Source organism: Pelophylax lessonae, assembly GCF_965119305.1.
Source record: "Pelophylax lessonae genome assembly, chromosome: 13".
NCBI lineage: Eukaryota > Metazoa > Chordata > Amphibia > Anura > Ranidae > Pelophylax > Pelophylax lessonae.
In genome coordinates this window covers 2887960-2911513 of record NC_138780.1, presented here as the reverse complement: position 1 = coordinate 2911513, position 23554 = coordinate 2887960, and the positions used below count along the sequence as shown (strand labels likewise).

The 23554-nt window shown below is 49.3% G+C and overlaps 1 protein-coding gene across 1 annotated transcript in view; it reads left to right on the top strand.

Annotated features, from left to right (window-relative positions):
- The first annotated feature begins 3399 nt into the window (after window positions 1-3399).
- LOC309543292 (unconventional myosin-Ie-like) overlaps window positions 3400-23554 on the top strand; it is a 32089-nt gene continuing 11934 nt past the window's right edge. Inside the window, exons 1-9 of the mRNA XM_082242749.1 lie at window positions 3400-3490; window positions 14565-14702; window positions 16361-16450; window positions 18216-18310; window positions 20061-20148; window positions 20250-20339; window positions 20557-20688; window positions 20820-20954; window positions 23301-23433. Of these exons, the coding sequence (XP_082098875.1) occupies window positions 3488-3490; window positions 14565-14702; window positions 16361-16450; window positions 18216-18310; window positions 20061-20148; window positions 20250-20339; window positions 20557-20688; window positions 20820-20954; window positions 23301-23433 (904 nt within the window). The 5' untranslated portion in view covers window positions 3400-3487. The remainder of the gene's footprint in view (window positions 3491-14564; window positions 14703-16360; window positions 16451-18215; window positions 18311-20060; window positions 20149-20249; window positions 20340-20556; window positions 20689-20819; window positions 20955-23300; window positions 23434-23554) is intronic.

Below are 23554 nucleotides of genomic sequence, written 5' to 3'. Positions count from 1 at the left end.
CTTTTTACGATGGGAACATCACTGGCTTTTCCGACGCGTTGACCTTTGTAATTAATTGTTAACGGCGCCCCCACGCATCTTCAAGCGCGAAATGGCATGGCGTCGTAGCACTACGCGTTTCGGAGAGGCACTTTTTTTTGTAATGGGGTCAGGAACTTCTGTTCCACATTTTTTAAGCGTAGGACGGTGCATTGAAATAAAGGCGCGGTTCACACCTACGGGCGGGACCACGGGCTGATCCAAACACGAGAAACATCCAAAGTCCTCTCCGAATCGCAGGGCGCTCACGTGTACAGATCTGTGGGAGGTGCCATTGAGAATAACGCTGCATTTATACCGCCCTGTTTGAGAGTTTTTCTGGGGGTTTTCAGGCATTTTAAGCGTTTTTGAGCTTTGGCGTTTTTTATTAGCCAACAGAGAAAAATATCTCCTGTTTCATCTTTTCCTGCCATGCTTTTTAGCTTTTCATCCATTTTTATTTATTTATTAATTTTTATACTTTTTTTTCTTTTAGTATGGGGTTAGGGGTTAATTGGTTTATTATTTTTATTATTTATGTATTTTTCTTTTTTGTTTCTAAGGGGTTAAAGGTTATGGTAAGGGGTTAATTTATTTATTATTATTATTATTATTATTATTAATATTATTAGTAATTTTTTAAACCTTTTTTTCTAAAGGGTTAAAGGTTATGGTTAGGGGCTAATTTATTTATTATTTAATTTTTTTATTTTCTTGTAAGGGGTTAAAGGTTATGGGTAGGGGGATCATTTATTTATTTTATTTATTTACTTATTATTATTTATTTATTTTGTTCTGTTAGGGGTTAGGATTAGGGGTTAATATTAGGGTTAGGGGTTATTAGAAGGGTTTAATATTAGGGTTAGGAGTTGGGATTAGAGTTACTGTATGTGTGTGTATATATATATATATATAACTTATTTTTTATATGTATATATAATTTATGTATAATATGTTTATTATTACTATTATGTAGTTTATTTTTTTAATTCTTTTTTTTTTTTTGTAAGGTGTTAAAGGTTATGGTTAGGGATTGTTTAATTAATCAATGAATGCATTTATTTATTTAATATTATTAATTATTTTTTTTTATCTTGCTAGGTTAAGGGTTAGGGCTAGGATTAGAGGTTAATACCAGGGCTAGGATTAGGGTTAGGGGTTATTAGAAGGGGTTTAATATTAGGGTTAGGAGTTGAGGTTAGGGTTATTTTATATATTTTTTTATTATTACTATTATTTATGTCATTTATTTATTTATTTATTTGTACTTCTTTTTTTTTTTTTTGTAAGGGGTTAAAGGCTATGGTTAAGGGTTACATCATAATGAATGTATTTATTTAATATTATCATTTATTTATTTATTTGTTTTGTTAGGTTAAGGGGTTAAAATTAGGGTTAGGATTAGGATTAGGGTTTTTTAGAAGGGGTTTAATATTAGGGTTAGGAGTTGGGGTTAGGGTTATTTTATGTATTTATTTTTATTATTATTTATTTATTATTTATTGCAATTTTTTATGTAATGTATTTATTTTTTACTTCTTTTTTTGTAAGGGGTTAAAGGTTATGGTTAGTGATTAAATAATTAATGCATTTATTTTTTTATTTAATTATTATTATTTATTTATTTGTTCTGTTAGGTTAAGAACTAGGATTCAAGGTTAATATTAGGTTTAAATTACGGGTTATTAGAAGGGGTTTAATATTAGGGTTAGGAGTTGAGGTTAGGTTTTTTTTTTATATATTTATTTGTATTATTATTTATTTATTATTTATTTATTGATTATTACTATTATTTATGTAATTTATTTATTTTTACTTCTTTTTTTTTTGTAAGGGTTTAAAGGTTATGATTAGGGGTTAATTAATACTGAATGTATTTATTTATTTATTTATTTAATTATTAATATTATTTATTTTATTAGGTCAGGATTAGGGGTTAAAATTAGGGTTAGGAGTTATTAGAGGGGGTTTAGTATTAGGGTTAGGAGTTGGGGTTAGGGTTTTTTTTTTTGTATTTATTTTTATTATTATTTATTTATTATTTATTATAATTATTTATGTAATGTATTTATTTTTTACTTCTTTTTTTGTAAGGGGTTAAAGGTTATGATTAGGGGTTAATTACTACTGAATGTATTTATTTATATAATTATTAATATTATTTATTTATTTGTTTTGTTAGGTCAGGGTTAGGATTAGGGGTTAAAATTAGGGTTAGGAGAGTTATTAGAGGGGGTTTAGTATTAGGGTTAGGAGTTGGGGGTTAGGTTTTTTTTATTGTATTTATTTTTATTATTATTTATTTATTATTTATTATAAATATTTATGTAATATATTTATTTTTACTTCTCTTTTTTTGTAAGGGGTTAAAGGTTATGATTAGGGGTTAATTAATACTGAATGTATTTATTTATTTAATTATTAATATTATTTTTTTATTTATGTATTTGTTTTGTTAGGTCAGGGTTAGGATTAGGGGTTAAAATTAGGGTTAGGAGTTAATAGATGGGGTTTAGTATCAGGGTTAGGTTTTTTTTTATTGTATTTATTTTTATTATTATTTATTTATTATTTATTATAATTATTTATGTAATGTATTTATTATTTACTTCTTTTTTTTTGTAAGAGGTTATGGTTAAGTATTAATTAATTGATAAATATATGTATTTATTTATTTATTATTATTATTATTATTATTATTATATATTTATTTGTTTTGTTAGGTTAGGGGTTAGGACTAGGATTATGGGTTAATATTAGGCTTAGGGTTATTTTTTGTATTTACTTTTTTTTATAATTTATGATTTTTATTATTTATGTAATCTATTTATTATTTATTCATCATTTCTGAATATTTATTTTTGTTTGAGCAGAAAAACGTTCAGAAACGCACGACAAAAGGCGCTATAAACACTCAAAAAACGTGCAAACCAAGCGTTTTCATGTATTTCTGTGAAACAAACAAAAAAAAAAAACACTAAAGGCGATGGATTGGTATGGCAGCCAGGCGATGAGCATTTTCCGGAGGAAGAGGCGGTCTGTTTGTGATGGGGCGGGTCCCTTTAATACAGTAGGGTTCCCGTGAGGTGCAGTACCTTTATGTCCAGCAGGTGTCACCAAACCACCTCTTCCTCCTCCCCCACCCTCCTCACAGCTCACCTGGATCAGGAGCCGCCCAGGTGAAAGGACACCTGAGAGGAAGAGAGACCCCCGCTCAGCACACAGAGACCCCACAGGAGGGGGAGGAGAGTCTCAGGAAGACCCCAGGGAGGGGGCAAAGCAGAGGGAGACCTCCAGGAGGGCAGAGACACTTACCTGGGCTACCTGCAGGATACTCACCTGGACTACTGAGACCTCCAGGGTTGGGGTGGGGGGGAGTGTGAGAGACCCCAGAGACGGGGGGGAATGGGAGTGTGACACCCAGGGAGACATCACCCAGGAGAACCTGCAGCCCTGACACAGCAGCACCATGGTGAGTCTTACCCCCCCCCCTTCCCCCTAAGATCACCCCCCCCCCCCCCACTGACAGTCCCAGCGAAGCGGGCGACTCTACTGAACCCCCCTATATACAGGCCAATGGTTCCTCCATTCCCAGCAATACCCCCCCCCCTCCATATGCAGATCTACCCCTATACAATGTATTACCCCACCCCATATCTACCCCTATACACTGTATTACCCCCCTATGTCCAGATCTACCCCTATACCATGTATTGCCCCCTATATTCAGATCTACCCCTATACTGTTTAATACCCCCCATTACCAAATATACCCCTTATACAATATATTGCCCCCCGTTATCCAGATCTACCCCTATACAATGTATTACCCCCCTATATCCAGGTCTACCCCTATACAATGTATTACCCCCCCCCTATATCCAGATCTACCCCTTATGCAATGTATTACACCCCCCATATCCAAATCTACGCCTATACAATGTATTACCTCCCCCCCTATATTTAGATCTACCCCTATACAATGTATTGCCCCCTCCCCTATATCTATATCTACCCTTTTATACAATGAATTGCCCCCCGTTATCCAGATCTACCCCTTATACAATGTATTACCCCCCCCCTATATCCATATCTACCCCTCTACAATGTATCCCCCCCTCCCTATATCCAGATCTTCCCCTTATACAATGTATTGCCCCCCATATCTACCCCTATACAATGTATTACCCCCTATATCCATAGCAACCCCTATACAATGTATTACCCCCCCTATATCCATAGTAACCCCTATACAATCTATTACCCCCCCCCCTATATCCATAGCAACCCCGATACAATCTATTACCCCCCTATATTCATATCAACCTCTATGCAATGTATTACCCCCCCCCTATCCATATCTACCTCTATACAATCTATTACCCCCCCCCCCCATATCCAGCTATTCCCCTATACAATCGATTACCCCCATATCCATATCTACCCCTATACAATGTATTACCCCCCATATCCACATATACCCCATACAATCTATTACCCCCCCCCCCATATACAGCTATTCCCCTATACAATGTATTACCCCCATATCCATATCTTCCTCTATTCAATGTATTGCCGCCCCCCCATATCCATATCTACCCCTATACAATCTATTACCCCCCATATCCATATCTACCCCTATTCAATGTATTACCCCCCCCCCCCCTATATCCATAGCTACCCCTATACAATCTATTACCCCCCCCCCCCGCTATACCCAGATCTACCCCCCTTATACAATCAATCGCCTCCTATACCCAGATCTACCTCCCTCATGCAATCAGTTGCCCCCCTCATACCCAAATCTGACCCTCTTATACAATCAATTGCCCCCCCCCCCCATACCCAGTTCTACCCCCTTATACAATAAATTGCCCCCCTATCCCCAGTTCTACCCCCATACCAAGATCTACCCCCTTATACAATCAATTGCCCCTCTATCCCCAGTTCTACCCCCTATACCCAGATCTACCCCCCCCCTTCCTTATACAATCTACTCTAAGGTCCATGCCCCCCCTCCCTCTGTATTCTGTTCTCTGTAGATTGTTTATATAATAATATCACTTCTCGTCCTCTGTGTGTGTATATACAATCTGTGTGTATATATATCTATCTGGGTGTGAGTGTTGCGGTTGGTCGGGGGCCCCGTACAGATTTGTGACCCTCCGGTAACTGTCCTGACATAACTGTACGCCCCGTTATACAAAGTCGGTACGCCCGGATCCACACCCCGCGTTTTATTACCTCCACACCCGGTGGCGGGGATCTGTTCATGGCTGAGATCTCTCCCACACACAGGCAGATCTCTCCATGAAGATCCATCGCCACTTGTAACATTGTACCTACCAAAATATCGCCGATAGATCGGCATCCTTTATATCCCCCCAAAGCCGTGTCCTGATTGGACAGAAGTTGGATCTCTATTAATAATAATGAATAGGCCGTTTTGGTAAATCTAGAGGAGATTGTACAATCAGATTGTACCGTGTGTGACCGACTCAGATTCCCATACATTGATGGCGTGCAAAGATGGGAAATCATGAAAAGTCAGCCGGCTGAAATATGGGTGTAGTGAAGGGGTAGTGAATTATGGGTGTAGTGAAGGGGTAGTTGGGCCCAGGCTGGGTCGCCCAGCGGGGGTTGGAGTGGCAGACGAGTTCCAGGAACGGATGCAGCAGACCGGGCCGACCAGACAACCGACATTCCTTTGTGTCCTACAAACAGAGCAATCTACATATAAAGAGGACCTGTCTGTGATCACTGCCCGGCCGGGGGAGGGGGAGAGAGTCACCGATACCAGACCGGTCCTCTTTACATGCAGATTTCTCGCTTTGCATGTCTATGGGGGGGGGATGGGGTGCGAAATCTAAACTCTCTGCGTTATTCGGTCACCCTATGGACCACACATGAGCCAATCTCCACCCATCCGGTGATAATTGGGTGATCTACCTCCTCATGGCTGTGTATGGGTGACGGGTCCTCTTTAAGATATTGTTTAAGAACCTGAACTGACCATTAGTTGGCGCTCTTCTTCTAACCCCCGATATCTGGGGTCCGCCCTCCTCCGCGGCTCAGACACTTTTACTGCACACTTTACACCATCATAATTATTACATTTCTGCACCCTTCCCACTATTGGGACATGTACAGTGAGGTTGGAGGGCGTACGGTGAGGTTGGAGGGCGTACGGTGAGGTTGGAGGGCGTACGGTGGAGTCGGAGGGCGCGTACTGTGAGGTTTCAGGGCGTACGTGGGGTTGGATGGTGTACGGTGGGGTTTCAGGGCGTATGGTGAGGTTTCAGGGCGTACGGTGGGGTTGGAAGGCGTACGGTGAGGTTTCAGGGCGTACGTGGGACTGGAAGGCGTACGGTGGGGTTGGAGGGCGCGTACGGTGGGACTGGAAGGCGTACGGTGGGGTTGGAGGGCGCGTACGGTGGGACTGGAAGGCGTACGGTGGGGATGGAAGGCATACGGTGGGGTTGGAGGGCGTACGGTGGGGTTGGAAGGCATACGGTGAGGTTTCAGGGCGTACGGTGGGGTTGGAGGGCGCGTACGGTGGGACTGGAAGGCGTACGGTGGGGATGGAAGGCGTATGTTGGGGTTGGAAGGCGTACGGTGGGGTTGGAGGGCGCGTACGGTGGGACTGGAAGGCGTACGGTGGGGATGGAAGGCATACGGTGAGGTTTCAGGGCGTACGGTGGGGTTGGAGGGCGTACGGTGGGGTTGGATGGCGTACGGTGGGGTTGGAAGGCGTACGGTGGGACTGGAAGGCGTACAGTGCGGTTGGAGGGCGCGTACGGTGGGACTGGAAGGCGTACGGTGGGGATGGAAGGCGTACGGTGGGGATGGAAGGCGTACAGTGGGGATGGAAGGCGTACGGTGGGGATGGAAGGCGTACAGTGGGGATGGAAGGCGTACGGTGGGGTTGGAAGGCGTACGGTGGGGTCGGAGGGCGTACGGTGGGGTCGGAAGGGGTACGGTGAGGTTTCAGGGCGTACGTGGGACTGGAAGGCGTACGGTGGGGTTGGAGGGCGCGTACGGTGGGACTGGAAGGCGTACGGTGGGGTTGGAGGGCGCGTACGGTGGGACTGGAAGGCGTACGGTGGGGATGGAAGGCGTACGGTGGGGTTGGAGGGCGTACGGTGGGGTTGGAGGGCGTACGGTGGGGTTGGAAGGCGTACGGTGGGGTTGGAGGGCGCGTACGGTGGGACTGGAAGGCGTACGTTGGGGTTGGAAGGCGTACGGTGGGGTTGGAGGGCACGTACGATGGGACTGGAAGGCGTACGGTGGGGTTGGAGGGCGCGTACGGTGGGACTGGAAGGCGTACGGTGGGGATGGAAGGCATACGGTGGGGTTGGAGGGCGTACGGTGGGGTTGGAGGGCGTACGGTGGGGTTGGATGGCGTACGGTGGGGTTGGATGGCGTACGGTGGGGTTGGAAGGCGTACGGTGAGGTTTCAGGGCGTACGGTGGGACTGGAAGGCGTACAGTGCGGTTGGAGGGCGCGTACAGTGGGACTGGAAGGCGTACGGTGGGGATGGAAGGCGTACAGTGGGGATGGAAGGCGTACGGTGGGGATGGAAGGCGTACGGTGGGGATGGAAGGCGTACGGTGGGGTTGGAAGGCGTACGGTGGGGTCGGAAGGCGTACGGTGGGGTCGGAGGGCGTACGGTGGGGTCGGAAGGGGTACGGTGGGGTCGGAAGGGGTACGGTGGGGTCGGAAGGCGTACGGTGGGGTCGGAAGGCGCGTACGGTGGGGTTGGATGGCGTACGGTGGGGTTGGAGGGCGCGTACGATGGGGTCGGAGGGCGTACGGTGGGGTCGGAGGGCGTACGGTGGGGTCGGATGGCGTACGGTGCTGTGAGAATTTCTGATCTTGTTGTTTTCCAGCTCCTAAGTCGCCATAACGAGAGGCGGAGCCAATCCTTAATGAGAAGCGATTGTCGCCACACGGCGGGTTCTGATTGAATGAAAACTTTATCAAAATCTAACTTTTTTTTTTCCATTTTGAATGGGTGGGGGGGGGGGAATTGGGGTTATACTCCTGTCTGGTGTCCCCATTAAAGAGATTTCCCTTCATTTCCTGTCACAGAGACACAACAGGAAGTGAGGAAATCCCTGGCTGTGATTGGACGATCCCCCCCTTGGTATTTTCTCTCACTCTCAGGGATGGGGGTCACCGGGACACAGAAAGCAATAAAGACCTGCCAGGGGCTCTCATCCCTCCCCTCCTCCATCCAACACTAAAACAAACGATTTGCCTTTATTATCGGATGCCAGCCAATCCCCACATTCATTACATTATTCGTCAGGTTATTGATTTGCGGAGGCTCCGCCCCCTCGGTATGATGGCGAATCAATCGATCCTTGTAATTCCAGGGCTGGCGGATTGGATATAAACCGAATGACCGGTTCAGGCCGGCCTTCCTATTATACGGCTCTGAAGGGGATTGCGCAGGAATTGTACAATCAGATTGGATGTCTATGGGATTCCATCGGTCGTAGGAAGCCGATCCCAAATATGTAACCAGCCAACATGGCCGCCTCCGTCTTCCTATAGAAAGAGAACCAATGAGATCATTAACAGGAAGATCTCAGATTGGCTCCTCCCACCAATGGCAGAATGCCCCTCTCCTATTCCAATATGGCGGAAGTACGTAATTATGTGTGCGTCCATTGGCGCTCATTCTGGTTGGAAAGGATTTCTGACCGTAGAATCACACGGTGCTAAGTAAAAAAAATGCGTCGTCCAATGGCGGTCATTCTGGTTGGATGGGATTTTCTGGCGCGGTGGACGCACACGGTGCTATAGAAAACGGGTGGTCCAATGGCGGTCATTCTGGTTGGATGGGACCTTCTGGCGCGGTGGATGCACACAATGCTCCAAAAAAAAAAAAAGCGTCGTCCAAAGGTGGTAATTTTTGGTTGGATGGGATTTTCTGGCGCGTCGGACGCACACGGTGCTAAATAAAAAATAAAGTGTCCTCCAATGGGGGTCGGTTGGATGGGATTTTCTGACATAATGTACACGGATGCAAAACAAAAAGCATAGTCCAATGTCGGTGGTACAAATATCCCCCCCCCCCAATATTTGCAGAGCCTGGAGGGGGTCACCTGGGGGCGCCACAACCTCCCCTCCCCCATACAACACTCTGTAATCAGTACAGAATATTGATCGCCTCATCTAGACTTTGCCCCCCCCAGATAGTGTCATCCACAGCATACAGCAGCCTCCCCCCCCCCCCCCCAAGAGCATGATGGGCATTCTAACCCACCTCAGCCGACCCCCCCCCCCCAGCATGATGGGAGTTCTAGTCCCCCAGCTGACCCCTCCCCCGAGCAAGATGGGAGTTCTAGTCCCCTAGCTGACCCCCCAGAGTATGATGGGAGTTCTAGTCCCCTAGCTGACCCCCCAGAGTACGATGGGAGTTCTAGTCCCCTAGCTAACCCCCCAGAGTACGATGGGAGTTCTATTCCCCTAGCTGACCCCCCAGAGTATGATGGGAGTTCTAGTCCCCTAGCTAACCCCCCAGAGTACGATGGGAGTTCTAGTCCCCTAGCTAACCCCCCAGAGTATGATGGGAGTTCTAGTCCCCTAGCTAACCCCCCAGAGTACGATGGGAGTTCTAGTCCCCTAGCTAACCCCCCAGAGTACGATGGGAGTTCTAGTCCCCTAGCTGACCCCCCAGAGTACGATGGGAGTTCTAGTCCCCTAGCTAACCCCCCAGAGTACGATGGGAGTTCTAGTCCCCTAGCTAACCCCCCAGAGTACGATGGGAGTTCCAGTCCCCTAGCTAACCCCCCAGAGTACGATGGGAGTTCTAGTCCCCTAGCTGACCCCCCAGAGTACAATTGGAGTTCTAGTCCCCTAGCTAACCCCCCAGAGTATGATGGGAGTTCTAGTCCCCTAGCTAACCCCCCAGAGTACGATGGGAGTTCTAGTCCCCTAGCTGACCCCCCAGAGTACGATGGGAGTTCTAGTCCCCTAGCTAACCCCCCAGAGTACGATGGGAGTTCTAGTCCCCTAGCTAACCCCCCAGAGTACGATGGGAGTTCTAGTCCCCTAGCTGACCCCCCAGAGTACAATTGGAGTTCTAGTCCCCTAGCTAACCCCCCAGAGTATGATGGGAGTTCTAGTCCCCTAGCTAACCCCCCAGAGTATGATGGGAGTTCTAGTCCCCTAGCTAACCCCCCAGAGTATGATGGGAGTTCTAGTCCCCTAGCTAACCCCCCAGAGTATGATGGGAGTTCTAGTCCCCTAGCTAACCCCCCAGAGTACGATGGGAGTTCTAGTCCCCTAGCTAACCCCCCAGATTACGATGGGAGTTCTAGTCCCCTAGCTAACCCCCCAGAGTATGATGGGAGTTCTAGTCCCCTAGCTAACCCCCCAGAGTATGATGGGAGTTCTAGTCCCCTAGCTAACCCCCCAGAGTACGATGGGAGTTCTAGTCCTCCAGCTGACCCCCCCCCCTCAGAGTACGATGGGCTGTTTGTTTTTTTTAACTTTATTGAAATGACTTTTCATGTGACGATGCGTCGCCGTGCGTTGTAACATTAGGGACACCTCTGTGTGAAAAATTGCTGCGCTGCAGTATGTGGTGTCTGTCCATTTTCCCTCTGACGCGTTTCGGTACGCTGCAGGCCGAAACACAATGCACCAAAGTGTGCAACGGCGCATGTCATGCATTCTAGCGCAATTTCAGGGCATGCTAGCCCCCCCCCCCCTTCCATAGTAACTTCAACATTTAATTGGCTGATGAAACCCATGAAAGTAATGCGGATCGCATGAAAATGCACACAAAGGCCAATCGAATAAAGGTTCGAACCACCTTTTTTTTTTTTTTTTTTTTTTTTTTTCTTTTTCTTTTTTTAACTTTTATTAAAAGTAAAAAAAAAAAAAAATTTTTAAACTGTGACATTCATTAAAATAAAAAACTGCCTTTTTTTATGTGGCACACGCGGTTATTTTCTCGCTGTCTTTGCGTTGAGCGATGTGAATGAGACCCTAATTGCGCCCACAGAAAATACAAGGCTGAAAAGTCGCGTCATCCTTGAGGAGGGGAAAAAAAAAAGTTTGCTGAAAGATTTCTGATTGGCTCTGCGGTTGACGCTTGACTCTGATTGGCTGTGCGTCGGTTGGTGCTTGGCTCTGAATGGCTGTGCGTCGGTTGGCGCTTGGCTCTGAATGGCTGTGTGTCGGTTGGCGCTTGGCTCTGAATGGCTGTGCGTCGGTTGGCGCTTGGCTCTGAATGGCTGTGTGTCGGTTGGCGCTTGGCTCTGAATGGCTGTGTGTCGGTTGGCGCTTGGCTTTGATTGGCTGTGTGTCGGTTGGCGCTTGGCTTTGATTGGCTGTGTGTCGGTTGGCGCTTGGCTTTGATTGGCTGTGTGTCGGTTGGCGCTTGGCTCTGAATGGCTGTGTGTCGGTTGGCGCTTGGCTCTGAATGGCTGTGTGTCGGTTGGCGCTTGGCTCTGAATGGCTGTGCGTCGGTTGGCGCTTGGCTCTGAATGGCTGTGTGTCGGTTGGCGCTTGGCTTTGATTGGCTGTGTGTCGGTTGGCGCTTGGCTTTGATTGGCTGTGTGTCGGTTGGCGCTTGGCTTTGATTGGCTGTGTGTCGGTTGGCGCTTGGCTCTGAATGGCTGTGTGTCGGTTGGTGCTTGGCTTTGATTGGCTGTGTGTCGGTTGGCGCTTGGCTTTGATTGGCTGTGTGTCGGTTGGCGCTTGGCTTTGAATGGCTGTGTGTCGGTTGGCGCTTGGCTTTGATTGGCTGTGTGTCGGTTGGCGCTTGGCTCTGAATGGCTGTGCGTCGGTTGGCGCTTGGCTCTGAATGGCTGTGCGTCGGTTGGCGCTTGGCTTTAAATGGCTGTGCGTCGGTTGGCGCTTGGCTCTGAATGGCTGTGCGTCGGTTGGCGCTTGGCTTTGAATGGCTGTGTGTCGGTTGGCGCTTGGCTTTGATTGGCTGTGTGGTGGTTGGCACTTGGCTCTGAATGGCTGTGCGTTGGTTGGCGCTTGGCTCTCAATGGCTGTGCGTCGGTTAGCGCTTGGCTCTGAATGGCTCTGCGGTTGGCGCTTGGCTCTGATTGGCTCTGTGGTTGGCGGTTGGCTCTGATTCGCTGTGTGTTTGGCGCTTGGCTTTGAATGACTGTGCGTCGGTTGGTGCTTGGCTTTTATTGGCTGTGCGTCGGTTGGCGCTTGGCTCTGATTTGGCTCTGCGGTTGGCGCTTGGCTCCGATTTGGCGCTTGGCTCTGATTGGCTGTGTGTCGGTTGGCGGTCGGCGAGCTGACACTGACACGGTTGTGGTCTGGCTGTGTACAGTTGACACACAGAAACGTGCTCAGGGCTCTTTAGGCTCCACCCACCGGCTGCTGCATTCCTCACCCCTTTACCTTGTCAGGACCTGCAGGTAGGGGGCGGAGCCTCTGGGAGGGCGCGGCTCGCAGCACATTCCACAGGTGTACAGAGGTCTCCGGATGACTGTTCACTTAAAGGGCCAGCAACCCTCACCGATGGGCCTGTGTGCAATGATAGCCCGAGAACCGAGCGCAAAACAACGAGCGAAATGTGACCGATCGGAAAAATGCATGCCCCCCCCCCCCCAGTCCTTAAAAATTCAGCCATCATAGACCGGGGCAACTTGAGTGTCAGCTCTGTGGGTCAGTAACATAAAAATTAAAAATGTCCTATATTCACAGCTATATGTTGGAGCCACTTGAGTGTCAGCTCTATGGGTCAGAAATATAATATATATATATATAACATGGTAGTTCAGGTGTAAGCTCTGTGGGTCAGAAATATAATATACATAACACAGCAATTCAAGTGTTAGCTCTATGGGTCAGAAAGATAATAATATGTAACACACCAGTTCAGGTGTCAGCTCTGTGGGTCAGTAGCATAAAAAATAACATAAAATGCCCCATAATACACACAGCATGATGTTGGGGCATCTTGAGTGTCAGCTCTGTGGGTCAGAAATATATTAAGCGGCCTTGTAATACACAATGTGGTAGGTTGGACCCCTCAAGTGTCAGCTCTGTGGGTCAGTAACATAAAATTATGTAATGCCCCATAATACACATAGCTGTATGTTGGGCCCGCTTGAGTGTCAGCTCTGTGGGTCAGAAATGTAATAATAAACCTAACACAGTTGTTCGGGTGTCAGCTCTGTGGATCAGCAATGTAATAATAATAATATACATAACATGGTAGTTTAAGGTGTCAGCTCTGTGGGTCAGTAAATATAAAGGGCCCTAAAATACACAATGCGGTATGCTGGGGCCGCTCGAGTGTCAGCTCTGTGGGTCAGAAATATACTAAATAGTCCCTTATCCATGACCGGGTACTGCTGGTGTCAGCTCTGTGGGTCAGTGATATAAATGGCCCCTAATGCAAATTGCATTATGTCTGGGTTGCTTAAGTGTCAGCTCTGTGGGTCAAAAATCTAATCATATAAATGGCCCCATATTACACATAGCTGTATGTTGGGGCTGCTCAAGTGTCAGCTCTGTGGGTCATAAATATAATCGGTCTTGTTATACACAACACTGTAGGTCAGCGCATCTTGGGTGTCAGCTCTGTGGCGCAGTATTACAATATTATAAATTACTTCATAATACTCATAGCTGAATGTTGCGGTCACTCGAATGTCAGCTCTGTGGGTCAGTATTATAAGATTATAGATGACTCCTTAATACGAATAGCAGTATGTTGGGGGCTGCTCAAGTGTCAGCTGTGTGGGTCAGAAATATAACAAGTGGCCTTGTAAATACACAATGCTGTAGGTCAGGGCTTCTTGAGTGTCAGCTCTGTAGGTTAGTGTTATAAAATAAAGTGCTCCATGGTCCATATAGCAGTATATTCAGGCCGCTTGAGTGTCAGCTCTGTGGGTCAGAAATATAATGTCCCTTTAATACACAACGCAGTACTTTAAGTGTCAGCTCTGTGGGTCAGTATTATAAACGGCCCCATAATACACAATGTATATGTTGGTGCTGCTTAAGTGTCAGCTCTGTGGGTCAGTATTATAAACGGTCCCATAATACACAATGTGAGATGTTAGTGCCACTTGAGTGTCAGCTCTGTGGGTCAGTATTATAAACGGCCCCATAATACACAATGTATATGTTGGTGCTGCTTGAGTGTCAGCTCTGTGGGTCAGTATTATAAACGGTCCCATAATACACAATGTGAGATGTTAGTGCCACTTGAGTGTCAGCTCTGTAGGTTAGTATTATAAATGGCCCCATAATACACAATGGATATGTTGGTGCCGTGTGAGTGTCAGCTTTGTGGGTCAGTATTATAATTGGCCCCATAATACACAATGCGATATGTCGGGGCTGCTTGAGTGTTAGCTCTGTGGGTCAGTATTATAATTGGCCCCATAATACACAATGGATATTTCAGGGGCTGCTTGAGTGTCAGCTCTGAGTGTCAGTATTATAAAGGGTCCCATAATACACAATGGATATGTTGGTGCTACTTGAGTGTCAGCTCTGAGGGCCAGTAATTCAATAACAAATAAGCCGTCTTGTCTCCTCCCCCGCAGGGCAGCAAGGAGCGCTACCATTGGCAGACGCAGAATGTGCGGCAGAGCGGAGTGGACGACATGGTCCTCCTGTCCAAGATCACGGAGGAGGCCATCGTGGAGAACCTGAAGAAGAGATACATGGACGACTTCATCTTCGTATCCTTCACAAGGGGGTGGCGATGAGGTCACCACGCGGGGGCGGGATTAATGAGCTCCATCCTGCGTAGGCTCTGGAAGTATCTGCCGTCTCTAGGAAACGGAAGCAATTTCTATGGTCCCTGATTGCAACGAGCGGTGGATACTTCAAGAGCCTGCGCCGGCGTGAATGAAGGAGAATGGAGCGTAGAATGCATTGACCAATTCATGATACACACAGCTGATGATGTCACTGGTCTCTTTAGAAGAGCTGATGATGTCACTGGACTCTTTAGAAGAGCTGATGATGTCACTGGTCTCTTTAGAAGCGCTGATGATGTCACTGGTCTCTTTAGAAGAGCTGATGATGTCACTGGTCTCCTTAGAAGAGCTGATGATGTCACTGGTCTCCTTAGAAGAGCTGATGATGTCACTGGTCTCTTTAGAAGAGCTGATGATGTCACCGGTCTCTTTAGAAGAGCTGATGATGTCACTGGTCTCTTTAGAAGCGCTGATGATGTCACTGGTCTCTTTAGAAGAGCTGATGATGTCACTGGTCTCTTTAGAAGAGCTGATGATGTCACTGGTCTCCTTAGAAGAGCTGATGATGTCACTGGTCTCCTTAGAAGAGCTGATGATGTCACTGGTCTCTTTAGAAGAGCTGATGATGTCACTGGTCTCTTTAGAAGAGCTGATGATGTCACTGGTCTCCTTAGAAGAGCTGATGATGTCACTGGTCTCCTTAGAAGAGCTGATGATGTCACTGGACTCTTTAGAAGAGCTGATGATGTCACTGGTCTCTTTAGAAGAGCTGATGATGTCACTGGTCTCCTTAGAAGAGCTGATGACGTCACTGGTCTCTTTAGAAGAGCTGATGATGTCACTGGTCTCTTTAGAAGAGGTGATGATGTCACTGGTCTCTTTAGAAGAGCTGATGATGTCACTGGACTCTTTAGAAGAGCTGATGATGTCACTGGACTCTTTAGAAGAGCTGATGATGTCACTGGTCTCTTTAGAAGAGCTGATGATGTCACTGGTCTCCTTTAGAAGAGCTGATGATGTCACTGGTCTCCTTAGAAGAGCTGATGATGTCACTGGTCTCCTTAGAAGAGCTGATGATGTCACTGGTCTCTTTAGAAGAGCTAATGACGTCACTGGTCTCTTTAGAAGAGCTGATGACGTCACTGGTCTCTTTAGAAGAGCTGATGACGTCACTGGTCTCTTTAGAAGAGCTGATGATGTCACTGGTCTCCTTTAGAAGAGCTGATGATGTCACTGGTCTCCTTTAGAAGAGCTGATGATGTCACTGGTCTCCTTAGAAGAGCTGATGATGTCACTGGTCTCCTTAGAAGAGCTGATGATGTCACTGGTCTCCTTAGAAGAGCTGATGATGTCACTGGACTCCTTAGAAGAGCTGATGATGTCACTGGACTCCTTAGAAGAGCTGATGATGTCACTGGACTCCTTAGAAGAACTGATGATGTCACTGGTCTCTTTAGAAGAGCTGATGATGTCACTGGTCTCTTTAGAAGAGCTGATGACGTCACTGGTCTCTTTAGAAGAGCTGATGACGTCACTGGTCTCTTTAGAAGAGCTGATGATGTCACTGGTCTCCCTATAGAGGGGCGGAGTTATGTTACCTTTTTTCGGGTGTTATTCCTTAGCGCAGCGCTCCGCAGACGTACATCGGGCCGGTGCTCATCTCCGTCAACCCCTTCAAACAACTGCCGTACTTCTCTGACAAGGAGATCGAGATGTACCAGGGGGCGGTGAGTGCGCAGATGACATCACAACAGGATATTTCAGTTTTAGGTGGAGAATGCGGGCAAATCACCCAATGAGTGAGATCCAATGGGAAGTGGAATCCCCTCCCACCCAACCAACCAAGGGTACACCAAGGTTTGGATGGAGCTGGGAAGGGTTGGACCCTCTGTGTCCCCACCTCTCTATTACATGGGGCACACAGGAAGTGGAGGAGAGTCCTTCAAATGGGGACACAGCAATCCACTTTATCAGCTCCACCCAGAACTACAATGTATCAAATATTATAAAATGTGTAACTGAATTATAGATCTGGGTCAGGGTTTTCAGCTGTGCCGGAGCAGAGAGGATGATGGGAAGGCAGGTGAGATACGAGAAATGAGTCAGCTGACACCACACCTTAATCAGGTACGCTGCCTGAGAGAGGGTCATGTGACACACAGCGATTAAAGATCTCTGACTCTGCGCTGTCACTGTGTGGTCATCATCAGTACTGCATCTATGCTACCAGTATGTCTATAGCTCTGACATATACCGCAGCGCTGTACAGAGATCACTGAGCCAGTACCAGAGGAGCTTACACTCTAATGTCCCCTCCCCCCACACTCACATCAGTCTCTGCACCAGAGGAGCTTACACTCTAATATCCCCTTCCCCACAGTCACATCAGTCTCTGTACCAGAGGAGCTTACACTCTAATGTCCCCTCCCCCCACACTCACATCAGTCTCTGCACCAGAGGAGCTTACACTCTAATATCCCCTTCCCCACAGTCACATCAGTCTCTGTACCAGAGGAGCTTACACTCTAATGTCCCCTCCCTCACAGTCACATCAGTCTCTGTACCAGAGGAGCTTACACTCTAATGTCCCCTCCCCCACAGTCACATCAGTCTTTGTACCAGAGGAGCTTACACTCTAATGTCCCCTCCCCCACAGTCACATCAGTCTCTATACCAGAGGAGCTTACACTCTAATGTCCCCTCCCCCACAGTCACATCAGTCTATGTACCAGAGGAGCTTACACTCTAATGTCCCCTCCCCCACAGTCACATCAGTCTCTGTACCAGAGGAGCTTACACTCTAATGTCCCCTACCCCACAGTCACACCAGTCTCTGTACCAGAGGAGCTTACACTCTAATGTCCCCCCCCACCACAGTCACATCAGTCTCTGTACCAGAGGAGCTTACACTCTAATGCCCCCTCCCCCACAGTCACTCCAGTCTCTGTACCAGAGGAGCTTACACTCTAATGTCCCCTCCCTCACAGTCACATCAGTCTCTGTACCAGAGGAGCTTACACTCTAATGTCCCCTCCCCCACAGTCACATCAGTCTGTGTACCAGAGGAGCTTACACTCTAATGTCCCCTCCCCCCACATCAGTCTCTGTACCAGAGGAGCTTACACTCTAATGTCCCCTCCCCCACAGTCACATCAGTCTGTGTACCAGAGGAGCTTACACTCTAATGTCTCCCCCCCCCCCCCCACAGTCACATCAGTCTCTGTACCAGAGGAGCTTACACTCTAATGTCCCCTCCCCCCACATCAGTCTCTGTACCAGAGGAGCTTACACTCTAGTGCCCCCCCCCCACAGTCACATCAGTCTCTGTACAGAGGAGCTTACACTCTAATATCCCCTCCCCCACAGTCACACATTATTATTATTATTATACATTATATAGCTCTGACATATACCGCAGTGCTGTACAGAGATCACTGAGCCAGTTGCAGGAGCAGGGGGATGATGTCATGTCTGATGATGATGTCATTCCAGGCTCAGTATGAGAATCCTCCACACATCTACGCTCTGGCGGACACCGTGTACCGGAATATGCTGATCGATGGGGAGAATCAATGTGTCATCATCAGGTGAGGAATGTATATACGGTATATATACGTGTGTGTGTATACAGTGCCTTGAAAAAAGTATTCACACCCCTTGAAATTCCCACGTTTTCTCATGTTACAACCAAATACCATAAATGTATTTTATTGGGAGTTTATGTGATAGACGACACAACGTGTCCATAATTGTCTAACACTGCTACAATGTAAAGTAGTGAGTGTACAGCTTGTATAACAGTGTAAATTTACTGTCCCCTCAAAATAACTCAACACACAGCCATTAATGTCTAAACCGCTGGCAACAAAAGTGAGTACACCCCTAAGTGACAATCTCCAAATTGGACCCAAAGTGTGAATATTTTGTGTGGCCGCCATTATTTTCCAGCACTGCCTTAACCCTCTTGGGCATGGAGTTCACCAGAGCTTCACAGGTTGTCACTGGAGTCCTCTTCCCCTCCTCCATGATGACATCACAGAGCTGGTGGATGTTAGAGACCTTCCCCTCCTCCACCTTCTGTTTGAGGATGCCCACAGATGCTCAGTAGGGTTTAGGTCTGGAGACGCTTGGCCAATCCATCACCTTTACCTTCAGCTTCTTTAGCAAGGCAGTGGTCATCTTGGAGGTGTTTGGGGTCGTTATGTTGGAATACTGCCCTGCCCCCCAGTCTCTGAAGGGAGGGGATCATGCTCTGCTTCAGTATGTCACAGTACATGTTGGCATTCATGGTTCCCTCAATGATCTGTAGCTCCCCAGTGCCGGCAGCACTCATGCAGCCCCAGACCATGGCACTCCCACCACCATGCCTGACTGTAGGAAGACACACTTGTCTTTGTACTCCTCATCTGGTTGCACCCACACACGCCTGACACCATCTGACACCAAATAAGTTTATCTTGGTCTCATCAGAGCACAGGAGATGGTTCCAGTAATCCATGTCCTTAGTCTGCTTGTCTTCAGCAAACTGTCTGCGGGGTTTCTTGTGCATCATCTTTAGAAGAGGCTTCCTTCTGGGATGACAGCCATGCAGACCAATTTGATGCAGTGTGCGGCGTATGGTCTGAGCACTGACAGGCTGACCCCTCCCCCACCCCTTCAACCTCTGCAGCAATGCTGGCAGCACTCATACGTCTATTTCCCAAAGACAACCTCTGGATATGACGCTGAGCACGGCACTCAACTTCTTTGGTGGACCATGGTGAGACCTGTTCTGAGTGGAACCTTTCCTGTTATACCGCTGTATGGTCTTGGCCACCGTGCTGCAGCTCAGTTTCAGGGTCTTGGCAATCTTCTTATAGCCTAGGCCATCTTTATGTAGAGCAACAATTCTTTTTTTCGGATCCTCAGAGAGTTCTTTGCCATGAGGTGCCATGTTGAACTTCCAGTGACCAGTATGAGAGAGTGAGAGCGATAACACCAAATCTAACACACCTGCCCCCCATTCACACCTGAGACCTTATAACCCTAACGAGTCACATGACACCGGGGAGGGAAAATGCCTAATTGGGCCCAATTTGGACATTGTCACTTAGGGGTGTACTGACTTTTGTTGCCAGCGGTTTAGACATTAATGGTTGTGTGTTGAGTTATTTTGAGGGGACAGTAAATTTACACTGTTATACAAGCTGTACACTCACTACTTTACATTGTAGCAAAGTCTCATTTCTTCAGTGTTGTCACATGGGAGGGGTGTTCTTACTTTTGTCAGATACTGTATATATATATATATATATATCTGACTGTCTGTGGGGGGCGTCTCTCTGTTCTGATTCGCAGCGGGGAGAGCGGAGCCGGGAAGACGGTCGCTGCCAAGTATATAATGGGCTACATCTCGAAGGTCTCCGGGGGAGGGGCCAAGGTCCAGGTAGGGAAGAAGCTCCGTGTGATACTTTGTATCTTCATTGTATCCATGTCTTGTGTCTGTACAACTCCCGGCGTCATCGTGTTCTCCGTCCCATCCCGCAGCACGTGAAGGACATCATCCTCAAATCCAATCCTCTGTTGGAAGCTTTCGGGAACGCCAAAACCGTCCGAAACAACAACTCCAGCCGCTTTGTGAGTATAGGAAACTGTGCGATGATCTGCAGGGGTCAGTGATGGAATGATCAGCAGAATATATCAATATGGATCTGTCAGGAGGGGGGAGGGGATGGAGCGATGTTCTGCAGATCTTTGGTGGGGTCAGTGATGGAATAATCTTCAGGATTATGGAGATGGTGCGATGCTCTGCAGAGAGGGGTCAGTGATGGGATATTTGGTGTCTCTCTTTCAGGGGAAATATTTTGAGATTCAGTTCAGCAGGGGCGGGGAGCCGGATGGCGGGAAGATCTCGAACTTCCTGTTGGAGAAGTCCAGGGTGGTCAGTCAGAATACGGGGGAGAGGAACTTCCACATCTTCTATCAGGTGAGATGACGATTCCGGGGCTGATCTGGTCGAGTTTCTCCCCAGGTTCACCTGTTTGTTGTGACCCTTAGATGGCACCTGGTGGGTCATTCTGGGCCATGAAGCTGACGCTCTTTCTTTTCCTTTCACAGCTGCTGGATGGCGCCACGGCAGAAGACCGTGAGAATCTAGGAGTGACGTCCCCCGATTATTATTTATACCTCAACCAGTCGGCAGTTTACCATGTGGAGGACGTCAGCGACAAGCAGGAGTTTGCTGAGACCATGGTGAGTGGGGAAGGGAGACCCTGGTGAGTAGGGAAGGGAGACCCTGGTGAGTGGGGAAGGGAGACCCTGGTGAGTGGGGAAGGGAGACCCTGGTGAGTGGGGAAGGGAGACCCTGGTGAGTGGGGAAGGGAGACCCTGGTGAGTGGGGAAGGGAGACCCCGGTGAGTGGGGAAGGGAGATCCCGGTGAGTGGGGAAGGGAGACCCCGGTGAGTGGGGAAGGGAGACCCCGGTGAGTGGGGAAGGGAGACCCCGGTGAGTGGGGAAGGGAGACCCCGGTGAATGGGGAAGGGAGACCCCGGTGAGTGGGGAAGGGAGACCCCGGTGAGTGGGGAAGGGAGACCCGTGGTGAGTGGGGAAGGGAGACCCGTGGTGAGTGGGGAAGGGAGACCCGTAGTGAGTGGGGAAGGGAGACCCGTAGTGAGTGGGGAAGGGAGACCCGTAGTGAGTGGGGAAGGGAGACCCGTAGTGAGTGGGGAAGGGGGACCCTGGTGAGTATGGAAGAGAGGGACCCCCGGTTTAGTATGGAAGGGAGATCCCCCCCCCTTGGTGAGTATGGAAGGGAGATCCCCCCCCCCGCTGAGTAGGGAAGGGAGATCCCCCCCCCCCGGTGAGTAGGGAAGGGAGATCCCCCCCCCCCGGTGAGTAGGGAAGGGAGATCCCCCCCCTGGTGAGTAGGGAAGGGAGATCCCCCCTGGTGAGTAGGGAAGGGAGATCCCCCCCCCCCCGGTGAGTAGGGAAGGGAGATCCCCCCCCCCCGGTGAGTAGGGAAGGGAGATCCCCCCACCCGGTGAGTAGGGAAGGGAGATCCCCCCACCCGGTGAGTAGGGAAGGGAGATCCCCCCACCCGGTGAGTAGGGAAGGGAGATCCCCCCACCCGGTGAGTAGGGAAGGGAGATCCCCCCACCCGGTGAGTAGGGGAGGGAGATCCCCCCCCCGGTGAGTAGGGAAGGGAGACCCCGGTGAGTGGGGAAGGGAGACCCGTGGTGAGTGGGGAAGGGAGACCCGTAGTGAGTGGGGAAGGGAGACCCGTAGTGAGTGGGGAAGGGAGACCCGTAGTGAGTGGGGAAGGGAGACCCGTAGTGAGTGGGGAAGGGGGACCCTGGTGAGTATGGAAGAGAGGGACCCCCGGTTTAGTATGGAAGGGATATCCCCCCCCCTTGGTGAGTATGGAAGGGAGATCCCCCCCCCCGCTGAGTAGGGAAGGGAGATCCCCCCCCCCCCCCGGTGAGTAGGGAAGGGAGATCCCCCCCTGGTGAGTAGGGAAGGGAGATCCCCCCTGGTGAGTAGGGAAGGGAGATCCCCCCCCCCGGTGAGTAGGGAAGGGAGATCCCCCCCCCCCCGGTGAGTAGGGAAGGGAGATCCCCCCCCCCCCCGGTGAGTAGGGAAGGGAGATCCCCCCCCCCCCGGTGAGTAGGGAAGGGAGATCCCCCCCCCCCCCCCGGTGAGTAGGGAAGGGAGATCCCCCCCCCCCCGGTGAGTAGGGAAGGGAGATCCCCCCCCCCCGGTGAGTAGGGAAGGGAGATCCCCCCCCCCCCCCCCGGTGAGTAGGGAAGGGAGATCCCCCCCCCCCGGTGAGTAGGGAAGGGAGATCCCCCCACCCGGTGAGTAGGGAAGGGAGATCCCCCCACCCGGTGAGTAGGGAAGGGAGATCCCCCCACCCGGTGAGTAGGGAAGGGAGATCCCCCCACCCGGTGAGTAGGGAAGGGAGATCCCCCCACCCGGTGAGTAGGGAAGGGAGATCCCCCCACCCGGTGAGTAGGGGAGGGAGATCCCCCCCCCGGTGAGTAGGGAAGGGAGATTCCCCCCCCCCCGGTGAGTAGGGAAGGGAGATTCCCCCCCCCCCCCGGTGAGTAGGGAAGGGAGATTCCCCCCCCCGGTGAGTAGGGAAGGGAGATCCCCCCCCACCCAGTGAGTAGGGAAGGGAGATCCCCCCCCCCCCGGTGAGTAGGGAAGGGAGATTCCCCCCCCCCCCGGTGAGTAGGGAAGGGAGATTCCCCCCCCGGTGAGTAGGGAAGGGAGATTCCCCCCCCCGGTGAGTAGGGAAGGGAGATTCCCCCCCCCCCCCCCGGTGAGTAGGGAAGGGAGATTCCCCCCCCCCTCTCCCGGTGAGTAGGGAAGGAAGATCCTCCCTGGTGAGCGGGTAAGGGAGACCCCAGTAAGTGGTGAGTAGGGAACAGACGCTCACAAATGTCTCCAGACTAATTGATGCCACAATGGGAAGATTCCCCAATTAGCAAACTTCTGGAATATTCTGACTTTCCCTGTTTCTCCTCTCCCATCGTCATTGTCCTGATTTGTCTCTATACCTGTCTCTAATTTTTGCCCCTCTTCTTCTCTCCCGACAGACGGCGATGGATGTTGTGGGTCTCACCCACGAGGAGCAGGCCAACGTCCTTCAGATAGTGGCGGGAATCCTCCATCTGGGGAACATTGCCTTCAAAGAGAGCGGCAACTACGCTGTGGTGGAGAGCACAGACTGTGAGTGCTGGCGGTGGAGATTCTGATCTCTGTTATGCCCTTGGTGGTCCCAACCTGGTGGTGGGAATTCAGTGGAAACTTGTTTCCATCAGGTGTATAGAAGGCGTTATGAATCTTGACC